The sequence below is a fragment of the Lonchura striata genome, chromosome 6 (genome assembly GCF_046129695.1).
Source record: "Lonchura striata isolate bLonStr1 chromosome 6, bLonStr1.mat, whole genome shotgun sequence".
NCBI classification, from domain to species: domain Eukaryota; kingdom Metazoa; phylum Chordata; class Aves; order Passeriformes; family Estrildidae; genus Lonchura; species Lonchura striata.
Genome location: NC_134608.1, coordinates 37,802,657 through 37,814,485, shown reverse-complemented (window position 1 = coordinate 37,814,485; position 11,829 = coordinate 37,802,657). Strand labels below are relative to the sequence as shown.

Genomic DNA, 11,829 nt, shown 5'->3' with positions numbered 1-11,829 from the left:
GGTACCCAACATCTTTTTAGCCCTCTTTGGTGGCAAATCCAGTTTTTGGTGTTTGGTATCTTGTTATATTCGACAACAAACCCAGAGCGTACAACCCACCTAGAGGAACTTCTGGTTATCACTGGCGTATAAAAATGCTGACTTTATTTATTCGAGTGGGCCCTTTCTTAATTCAACATTAGCCTTTAGGTATCGGCGGCAGTGAGCAGGAACTTTGCGGAGACCAAGGCCTGGCAGCAAGGGGACAGGCCGGCCGGCCAGCTCTCGGGACAGGAATGCCGGGGTGGGAGTGCCGGGACGGGAATGCCGGGGTGGGAATGCCGGGGTGGGAATGCCGGGGTGGGAGTGCCGGGGTGGGAATGCCGGAACGGGAATACCGGGGTGGGAATACCGGGGTGGGAGTGCCGGGGTGGGAGTGCCGGGACGGGAATGCCGGGGTGGGAATGCCGGGACGGGAATGCCGGGGTGGGAGTGCCGGGGTGGGAATGCCGGGACGGGAATACCGGGGTGGGAGTGCCGGGGTGGGAATGCCGGGGTGGGAGTGCCGGGACGGGAATGCCGGGGTGGGAGTGCCGGGACGGGAATGCCGGGGTGGGAGTGCCGGGACGGGAATACCGGGGTGGGAGTGCCGGGGTGGGAATGCCGGGACCCAGCCGGCCGGCCCCGCCGCCGCCATCGCTGCCCGGCCGCGGCCGCCGGCCCCGCCCCGCGGCGCATGCGCAGGCGGGTGTCGCGGGTCAGCTGAGCGCGGCGCGCTGGGGCCGCGCGGGGCCATGGCGTCCATCCTGGACGAGTACGAGGACTCCCTGCACCGCTCCGTGTCCGTGCCGCAGGGCCGCGCCAGCGTGGGCATCCCGCACTCCGGTACGTGTGCGCCGGGGCCTCCCGTGTGCGGCCTTCCTGCTGAGACGGGGAGGCGAGGCGGCAGCCGCGGGTGGGGAGTAGGGCGCGCCGGGCGGTGCTGCCTGGCAGAGGCGTGTCGCTGTGGGTGCGTGGGGCAGAGCGCTCGGCGGCGGCGTGCTTTTCCCAGGGCTTGCTGTGGGAGGTGTTACTGGGCTCCGGGCTGAGCAGAGCGGTGGTGCAGGCCAGCCCGGCGAAAGCGCGGCGCTGCTGTGTGCGGGAGGCCCCGGCCTGAGGCGCTGCGCGGAGCCCTGGGCAGCGCGCAGCTGTGGCAGCGCGTTGGGAACATCCCCACGCTTTGCTTCTCTTTTCTGCTCCTCTCCGAGGAAGCCGCGCTTTTCCGTATTATAGATGTTCCTGCACAGAGTTCCTTTCCTAGCTAAGGCGCAGTTTAGCAAAGACTTTGTCTAGAATGGTTGCTTTAGACTGACTAGACAATGGCTAGGTGGCCGACAAAACAGTCTGTATCACTATTGCACTTTTCTGTCAAGTGATGTGAGGCTTTGGTGTACTGTACTGTTCAGAGAGGTGTTCTATCAGTGTAAAGTAACGGTGTGATGACCACTCCGTTTTTTCTTTCATGTCAGAGAAATTTATTCCATTATTCTTCCATGATAAATTCAAGATTTTTTAGGTTCAATTACCATTTTCTACTAGATGTCACCTCTCAATGTTTTTTGAGTGCAGCAGGGAAATGTAGGTTATGAGAGAATTCTGTTCTACCTGGTATTGTCATGGTAGTACCGGCTGCTATGCAGAGCTGGTGTTTTTGGCTTACGAGTTTGGAAATACATGGATACATTCTTTCAAGTTTTTTTTCCTTGTATAGTGTTGCCCACTGGTAACCTTTGGGGAAACTGGGTTGTGAGGTTCATCGATGTGCTAAGAATTGATAAATTCTGTCATGGTATGTGTATTATGGAATATAAATACACTGATGCAGTTACTTGGAGTCTAGGTACTGAAGTAGCTTGTTTGTTTTGACATACATGGTTATTTTGTTGTGTAATGTTAGATACAGAATAAGTGGCCTGAATAGGTGTTGTACAGAACAGTGTTAGACAAGTCGTGTCATGGAAAATAAATTTTCCAGGACTCAGCTTTTCTTCTTGACTGCTGCAACACTGGCTTCAGTCATGGCTGTCTTAGAGTTGAGAAATCTGCCTGTTTGCTCACAGTTGATATTGGCAGAGGAAGTTTGGGAAACTGCTTAATTCCAAAGGCACAGCCTAATCAGGATTTCAGTTATTCTTCAGTCAGGCCATACAGGCAATTTTTAATAAAGCTTGGGTTTGCAAAAGTTGTGGACAATCTGAAGTTTAAGTAAATTTATTTTGTAAAAAGATACAATAGTTACCTTCCTGAAAGCAGTCCTTAAGGTTAGGTTTGCAATTTTGGAAGATGTTGAAACTTACTCCTCAGTTTCAGGGAGTTGTTCCCTGTGCTTGTTAAACTGCAGGTACTGTTTCTCAAGGTTGTTGATAAATAAGCAGTGACTCTGTCCAACCTAAAGTTCTGTTGCATTGTGAACTTCAAGTACTGTAGCTCCAGCTTTAAAAAGCCTACTTTGACCCACTAGACCATACTGTTGATCTTAGATCTTTGGAGAGATTAAAAGGTTTGAGGAAATATGCAGCTTTGCCCAGAAATCAGGGTGTGAAACACTGCAATAGAATCTTGATTAAACAGAAGAGGGACACTGGGGACAAGATGAGGGAGGTGAAAGGAGTTAATGTTCTAAAATAGACATCTCCTTCTCATAGAGAACTGTATCTTAAGGAAGCTCATCCTTCTCCTATTAGGGACAATAGCTAAAATCCTCATGTTAATGGTGATAATCCTATGGGTGTTATAAATGTAACAGATAGAGGCCTAAAGAGCCCAGAATGCTGAAATCCAGAACTATGACAGAATTAAACCATAAACAGCTTCTCTGTAACTCTAAATCCTTACCTCTGTACAGGTGCTTTTGTTCGCTTTCCTTCCTGCCTCTAAGTTTCCTTGCTGAATCAGCCTTGCTTTGCCAGGTAACAGTCTGAAAAATATTTCAGATTACCTGGATAAATGTGACTTGATGATCTGGTAAGATGTGGGTTTTCCAGAGTAATCCTTCCCTTTTATATATATATAAATAGATAGGTATTTATTGGTTAGCTGTGATATCATGTGAATCTGTATCTTGGGATACAGACTGGGATACAAGATCTTGGGATCTTGTATCTTTTGTATGTGTTTTGAAATGCAGTTCATACTAGCCAATTTAAACTGTGGTGTTGCAGCTCCCTAATCTGAAAAGATGAACATCAGTTCTACCTAACTGGAAATAAAGGAATGCAGACTTGTGTAAATGGGTGGTGTTTAAGGTGTGGATCAATGTGTAAGAAAAAAGCATGTGCTGAGCAAAAGGCTGTCTACTCAGGTTGTGGTTGCTTTGTTTCTTCCTACATGTGCATCTTTCTTCTGGAAAAAGTATATTTTAAGGATCCTGTAGCTGGTCTAGAGGTAAGGCAGAGGCAAGGAGAAAGCCTTGATGGAATAGACAATTAAAGGGTTTGTCTACTAGTAGCACTACTACATTGTCTTTTTCAATACCAGTAGGACTAGAATTAGAGTTTTTTTCTCTGTGTTCCTGCTACATGGAGCAGACTTCCTATTCAGTAAAACTTGGAGCAGGACACAATCCTGTTAGTCTTTTAGTCTGGATTTTGATGTAGTTTGGGGTTGTTGTGGGGTTTTGTCTTGTTCAGTTTTTAAGTGTTTACATTCATTCTCCAGGGTATGTCAATGCACGACTGGAGAAGGAAACGCCAATATTTAACAAGCAGAGGATCGATTTTGCTCCTCCTGAGAAAATTAACAGCTTAGTGGTCTCCTCTAACCAGCTCTGTATGAGCCTTGGGAAAGACACCCTTCTCAGGTAATGCCAGAATCCTGAAGTTATTGTTTGTTTTTCCCCTGCCTTCATTTTTTTCCTTAAGTTGTTAGAGAACTTACATTTGAAAACTGGATAAAAAGCCACAAGCTCAATATGGAAAACAGGTGAGGAGTTACAGGTATGTGAACTTTTGTTGGCAGCATGCTTTCATGGTTTCTCTTTGCAGGATTGATCTTGGGAAGCCAGATGAACCTAATCAGGTAGAGCTGGGACGCAAAGATGAAGCCAAAGTCTACAAGATGTTTTTGGACCACACAGGTGAGGCAGTGGGTGATGGATATTTGCAGACAGTGAACAGAGCAGAGCGAGTGCTTGTGAAGGAGTTCTCTTTCTGCTTTGTACATAAGGAGAACAGATCAATCTTTTGTGTGCCAGACTCTTTACCAGGGCCCCTGCGCACTGGTTTGCACTTTTGCTATTGGTGAAGCACAGGCTTGTGCTTTCAGACTCTGAAATGAACAATTAAGCCATTCTGAGCAGAGCTGAAACCAATCAAAGTAGGATTTGCAGTCACTCTCTGCTGTATGGTTTATATAGGAATTTTTAAAAAAGGCCATAAAACATCTGCGGTTCACTGTAGCCTAGACTGATTTAGAAAAACTAACCAAAAATTTGGACAGCGATTCTCATATCTCTCGCCAACTGCCAGGGATAGGAGGGAGCTCTGGGAAGTGTTTATGCTTAGAACATTTATTGAAACAGAATACCTTCTTGTTAAAGCATCTGGTACCAGTTATTTAACATTGCAACATATGGACTACTGTTCTGATCCAGCATAGAAATCCCCCACATTCCCATGAATGCTTGGGAAAGTCTTGGATTAAGTATGTTGATATTGGAGTTTATCAAATGTTAGGATTAGAAGCTTCAGGAATTTGGCTTGCTTAGGCACAGTCTTGATTTATTCTCTCCTTCTGCCTCCCATACCCCTCTGCTGTTGGCAGGCTCTCATCTCCTGATTGCTCTGAACACCAGTGAATGCCTCTACCTGAACAGAAGTGTTCAGAAAGTGCGGGCACTCTCCCGCTGGAAAGGACACTTGATTGAAAGTGTGGGCTGGAACAAATTTCTTGGTTCAGAAACCAACACAGGGCCTATCCTGGTGGGGACATCCCAGGGGCAGATCTATGAGGCTGAAATCTCTGTCAGCGAAGGAAGCCTCTTCAGCACTAACCCTGACCAGTACTTCCGACAGGTCTACACTCTGGAGGAGGAATCTGGCCCTGCCCCAGTCTGCTGCTTGGAAATTGAACGAGGGATAGAAGGGAAATTTTTTATTATAGCCACTACTAGGAAGAGACTCTTTCAGTTTGTTGGCAAAGTGCCTGAAGGGACAGAGCAGCAAGGCTTCAGCTCCATATTTGCTGTGCATGCTGACCATCTGCCCAGCTTTCGGGAGTTTCCAGCCAACTTGGGTTTCAGTGAGATAGCCTTTTACACTCCGAAACTGCGTTCCAACCCACGTTCCTTTGCCTGGATGATGGGAAACGGTGTTCTGTACGGTACATTGGATTACAGTCGTCCTGATTCAATTCTGAGTGATGAACGGGTCTGGGTTTATCCTCCTGATATTGACATAACTGTGAACAAGCCAATATCCATTGTACTTACCCAGTTCCACTTTCTGTTGCTGCTGTCTGACCGGGTGAAGGCTGTCTGCACTCTGAATGGACAGGTTGTTTTTCAGGATCTGTTCCTGGAGAAGTTTGGCTTGCTGACGCGCATGATTAAAGATCCCACAGTCCAGCAGATATGGATCCACACTGAGAAAGTAGTGTTCCGCTACCATGTCCAGCGGGAATCTAGAGATGTGTGGAAGATGTATATGAATATGAACAAATTTGATTTAGCAAAAGAATATTGTAAGGACCGTCCAGAGTGTCTTGACATCGTGTTGGCCAAAGAGGCAGAGCACTGTTTCCAAAACAAGAGGTATCTGGACAGTGCCAAATGTTATGCACTGACGCAGAACTACTTTGAGGAAATTGCTCTGAAGTTCATTGAAGCCAAGCAAGAAGAGGCCCTGATGGAGTTTCTGATTAAGAAGCTAAGTAACCTAAAGCCTTCAGAGAAGACACAGACCACTTTGCTGACCACGTGGTTGACAGAGCTGTACCTGAACTGGCTGGGCATATTGCAAGGAGATCCCTCACAGCGAAATCTCTATTTGGATACACGGGAGAAGTTCCGCACTTTCCTAAGCAGTCCTAAAAACAAAGACTGTCTTTTTAATAATCGGGCATCTATTTATGAGCTGTTGGCGAGCCATGGCGACACAGAGCACATGGTCTACTTTGCAGTCATCATGCAGGATTATGAGCGTGTAGTAGCTCACCACTGCCAGCATGACGAGTATGATGAGGCTCTAAATGTGCTGTCCAGGCACAGAGACGAGAAACTCTTCTACAAGTTCTCTCCAGTTCTCATCCAACATATTCCCAAGAAAGTAGTTGATGCTTGGATTTCTATGGGCTCTAGACTGGATGCCAGGAACCTCATTCCAGCCCTTGTTAACTACAGCCAGAGTGCCAGCACTCAGCAGATCAATGAAGCCATTAGATATATGGAGTTCTGCGTTTACCAGTTGGAGGAAACCCAGCAAGCCATTCACAACTACCTGTTGTCTCTTTATGCTTTGTGTCGGCCAGATTCACTGCTGTCATACCTGGAGCAAGCAGGAACCAACCCAAACAGGATCCACTATGACCTGAAGTATGCACTACGCCTGTGTGCAGAGCATGGGCACCACCGTGCTTGTGTCCACATTTACAAAGTGATGGAATTATATGAGGAGGCTGTGGATCTCGCCTTGCAGGTATATGTGTATCTGTGCATGCTGTGATACACAGGAATATAGCTTGTTCAAGTTACCTTGAGCAGCAGAGCATTGAGAAAAGCTGGACAGACTCACTGGTATCAAAGCTGTGCAGCTGTGCAGGGGCTTGGAAGAATGACCTGGCTCTTAACATTTTTCTGTGCTTTCACAACTGTTTTAAGTAGGCAGCTGACTGGCAAGCCATAACTGAGGATGGAGGCGTAGAAAGAACAAGGAGGAGTACTGTCTGTCTCAAGCTCAGTCTCTGATATAAAATACCTTTAACATATCTACGTTTATGCAAGATTTGTATAGCTATTGTTAAGGATTCTAATTACATATTCCTAGCTTTGGTATTTATCACAGAAGCCTTTGTCAGGTTAGTCTGACCTTCAGGGATTTTTTTTCTATTGGAATTGCTGTGTCTTCACTGAAATGTGTGGCTAGCAAAGATACTGTAACATGAATTTGCCCTTTCTGAGCTGGCCTTTATTCTCTGTTGGGTAGCAAGCTAATCTTCAGTGAGGAGTACTGGTGGAGAGGAGAGGTGTTTTCCATGGAAACAAGGAGCAGGCCAGTAGTGCAGTCCTAGGCAGTGAGATAGCAATAGAGGTTTTCTAAATGCCTCTTAAAATGGACAGCAGGCTTTGAAGTTGAATGATGGATAAACAAAGAGGGAAGCTTAACTGTTTCCTTGTCTGTCCAACTTTTAGGTGGATGTTGATCTTGCCAAGTCCTGTGCAGATCTTCCTGAAGACGATGAGGAACTCCGGAAGAAGCTGTGGTTGAAGATTGCTCGCCATGTTGTTCAGGAAGAGAAGGATGTCAAGAAGGCAATGGCCTGCCTCTCCAGCTGTGCTCTGCTGAAGATTGAAGATGTGCTACCATTCTTTCCAGACTTTGTCACTATTGACCATTTCAAGGAGGCAATCTGTAACTCCCTAGAGGATTACAACAAACACATTGAGGAGCTGAAAAGGGAGATGGAGGAAGCCACACTGAGTGCCAAGAGGATCCGAGAGGACATCCAGGAAATGAGAAATAAGTATGGCTCTGTGGAGCCTCAGGAAAAATGTGCTGCTTGTGACTTTCCACTTCTAAACCGCCCTTTTTACCTTTTCCTGTGTGGTCACATGTTTCACTATGACTGTCTCCTCCAAGCAGTTTTCTCTAGCCTTCCTGCCTATAAGCAGGCAAAACTTGAAGATCTTCAGAAGAAGCTGGCAGCTACCAGCCAGCCATCCAAGAGCCACCATCGTTCCAAGGACGCAGACACCATTAGCCTGGGGAAGGGGCAGCAGAGCCGGGAACAGATCAAAGCTGACATTGATGATATCGTGGCAGCTGAGTGTGTGTACTGTGGTGAGCTGATGATCCGGTCCATTGACAAGCCTTTTATTGATCCCCAAAAGTATGAAGAGGAGATGCAAAGCTGGCTGTAATTTTCCAAATCTTCAACTGTGAAACAAATTGTGAAGCTTCTGTGGTGGGGATATAACCTCCAGGAGCAGGAACACAGTGACTTCTGTGCAACTCTAAACAAAGAGTAGTGCAGTCTTTTTACCAGGGTTAGGGAGAACTAGTCTTGAGAAGTGTGGAGATATAGCTATGCCTGTCTAAGAACTTTAACAATACTTAGAGCTAACCTACTGGAATATATTTAGCAGATATTTCTGCTTGCAGTTCTTCTGAGGTCCTCAGTGTGAAGCTAAATGGTGTGCCTTGTTGTCCAGCAGGAATTTGGAACAGCCTGTGATTTATCTGCCCTGTTGTGTGGTATTTGTTTTGGTGAAGACAAGATGAAAGACAAAGGTAGTGAAGGCCACTAAGCAGTGTAGTCTTCATTAATCATTTTCAAAGCTAGAATTTCCCTCTGTTTCCTTTTTGTTGAGAGTCTATAACCACATACATAGAAAGAATGTGAAAGGACAGAAGCTCTTACATATTTATATTTTGTAAACATCATGCTACACAAATACATGTTTCTACACAATGTGATACAAGAATGTGTATAATTTTCAATTATTCAATTATACAATTTTGCAGGAAAATTATAAAAGTAATTTGCCTACAATTGAAGGTGTATAATTCTCTTTCTCACAGGCTTTATGCATGAGACCAAACACATTTGGATTTTCTGTAGGTACTGTTTCTCTAAATGCCTATTCACCACTCCTCTTTCCATCCTGTCTCTACTATAACTGCCTTTGTATAGTGGGTCTTGTTTTTCTCTTCAACCCAAACCAAAACTGATAGATGCAGTAGTAAGGTTTCAACTGACACTCTGCAAGCAGGAGCACAATCTGTTTGTATATCTTGCTGTGGTTCTCTTCAAGCTACACTTGAGCATTAGACTCAAGATCAAGTCAGAGGTTTGCTCAAGGGTAGTCTACAGAAATGTTCTGCTGGTGTGAAATTTGCTTTGCTCTTTGAAGCTAGTACCTTGTGCCTAAACAGTCTTTTGCCTTCCACTTTTTGGAGATGGCTGCAAGTCAATGCATCTATCTATTGCTCCAACTTGGCAAATATTTCCCAGAAGGTAGCTGGGAAATCACTACATTGTGAGTGAGAGAAAATTATCATTAGCAGTTTAACAAAGGTTCCTTGTTTTGCTTATGAAAATAAGATTTTAGTTAGGTTTTGCTGTTTGGGACTCACAAAGGTAGTAATTGACAGAAGAATTGAATGTTCTAAAAGAAAAAACACAATTCTTGTAGTTAAGGCAATAGAAAATACTGTCTTCTGAAAGGCCATCTCATTTCTCTCACATGAATATATGTACTTGTCTTGAATACCTCTCTCAATCTCCTAAACACTTACCCTGTTTGTAGGGTTGTAGAAATGGGTCTTCATGTTATTGTAGGAGAATATGTATTGGTTTCCTCAAGGATCTGACTTAAGAATTCTGAGTTCAGAACTTCAGAAGAACATCTCTGTTTTTGTTTGGTGCATCAGCCTGGAATGATTGAATTTTATCCGTGTAAAATTACACAAGTAATAAAAAACAGATATGAAAGTAGGAAGACCTAAGGTTTCAAGATGCTCTTTTCTTTGATGGAGCAACAGGATAGGGAAGTCCCATTACCACCTCGTAGTGTGTGTTTGCTGGATTGTCAGAAAGCACTTTTTCAGTAGTTCAAAAATCCCACATGCTGTGATTTTCTTTGACTCTGCATAGCCTTTTGCTTTGAATAAATTGGTGGGTCTGGCAGAAGAATTTATGATGAAAGCTAAATGTGATGTCTTTTGAAGTTTACCATTAAACCTGTTATAACTGGCCACTCCTGTGAATCATCATCTTTCCTGTAAGCAGTGTGATATTTAAGGTTGTACATGCTATTATAAAGCAACAGTAGCCTCCCACCCGAACCAATTTCTGGTCAAAGGTAAGTGACTGTTTTTCTGCCCTTTAGCAGAACATGGGTGTCAGCTCATTCTGATGCAGGGGTAATTTTAGATTATTTTGACATGTTCTTAATACTTGTTCCATCTGTTTTGGGCTTTTACAGGATGCTTTCCTGGTATATTGGAATTACTATAGTCTTCCATTCTTTTCCTGTTTGTGCTAGAGAAGTCACATCACTAAATAGACCATTGCAGAGTGATCTGCTTGTTCATAGTATTGGAAGAAGCTGTGGGAAATGAGGCAGAGCAAGTAAATAAAACCCCTCTATTCTTTGCCTGAGATTGGGTGGTGGGGAAATGCACCTCTGATTCCATTCATGGGTATTAATAGGTTTTAGTTAACAAAACTAGAAGTAGGTATTTTTTAATGACTAGTGTGTGATATGCTCTGTGGGCTGTAGGCATGTGCACCAGATATATGTACCACAAATCTCATTCTTCCTCACTGTTAACATTCTTCCTCATTGTTAACTGAAAAATAATTTAAGTGATTTGTTGTCAAGATTATAGAGAGCGTTACTGCTGGTAAAGACTGCAGCAGTGATTAAATGACTAGTGCCAGTAATACAAAAAGGTACATAAAGGTCTCTTCTGAACTTTCTTTATATTGTCACATGCTTCAAAAAGTTTCAGTAACCACGTATCTGTGCTTCTTGGCAATTTTGCAACATCACTCAGTGAAAAAGGTAAGAGGTTTTTGTTTTTTTTTCTTGGGGAGGTGGGGTGGGTTTGTGGTGGTGGAGGGAAGTCAGCTGCTTACTGTTCTCCCATAAATCTAATCTGCGAGATCTCTTCCTCTTTGCATTCAGAATAGCATTTTTATCTTTTCTCCTTGTAATTTCAGCACAGTTATATTTTAGAACTTGCAGTCCTTTGTATGTATTTTAAGCTATGAATGAACTGTACCAGCTGTTAAAAATTGTGGCCTTGGGTCTTGTCCTTGTCTGTGTGAATAACTCTTAGCACTTAGCCTAATGCAGCTGAAGAACAGCACAACCAAAAGGGTGCATGGAAGCCCCAGACCTGTGTACCCAGAACAAATATTTGTGGCAACGTCTACACTGAAGAAACTCAGTTGTGCAGGCAAGGCCTAGAGCAAACTTGTGCCTACTACATGACCTCTCCTAGGCTTTGAGCAAGGGACGGGGTGAAATGCTCTGAGTTGGGGACACAGTGGTGTGTATTTTCAAAGAATTTGTAGAGAATTTGGGATGCACTTCCTCTAGTTGGCAGCAGCTAAGTGAAATGCTGAAAGCAGTGGCCTCTGTCTGCCTTCTAAAAATGAATGCCCAGGCTGGGCATTTAGAAAGGCAAATTCTTAACCGGCCACTAGATGTCATTGCTGACCATTTAAATACTGAAGTTTGCGGCAGACAGCTGAAAGTGTTCTGTAGCAGAAGGAAGAATGGCACAAAAGTGAGGAACTGAAGTAGGATCCCAGTAGTTTTGGAGAGGTGTACAGCCTTTGGTGTAAGGTAGCTTGGACTTGGTGTTAGGATTGGAGGTAAAGATGCTAAAAAAATGTCTTTAACTAAATGGCAATTTCAGCTCACAGATCACTGATTGTTTTGAACATCAAAACTTGGATTTACTCTGTTAATAAATTAGCATCATAGAATCGTGGAATCATGTAGGTTGGAAAAGACCTTTAAGATCACCAAATCCAAGCGCTAACCCATATAGCCAAATGCACCACTGAACCTCATCTCCAAGAGCCATATCCATATGCCTTCTGGTGATTCCACAGCTTCCCTGCACAGCCTGTTCCAGTGCC

At 44.4% G+C, this 11,829-nt stretch overlaps 1 protein-coding gene across 1 annotated transcript; it reads left to right on the top strand.

The window, feature by feature from the left end:
- The first annotated feature begins 730 nt into the window (after positions 1–730).
- VPS18 (VPS18 core subunit of CORVET and HOPS complexes) lies at positions 731–9,931 on the top strand. Its single transcript, XM_021533448.2, has 5 exons — positions 731–864; positions 3,676–3,817; positions 4,002–4,093; positions 4,780–6,650; positions 7,364–9,931. The coding sequence occupies exons 1-5, from the start codon at positions 774–776 to the stop codon at positions 8,090–8,092; spliced, it is 2,925 nt and encodes a 974-aa protein (XP_021389123.2). The 5' UTR covers positions 731–773; the 3' UTR covers positions 8,093–9,931.
- Positions 9,932–11,829: the final 1,898 nt, after the last annotated feature.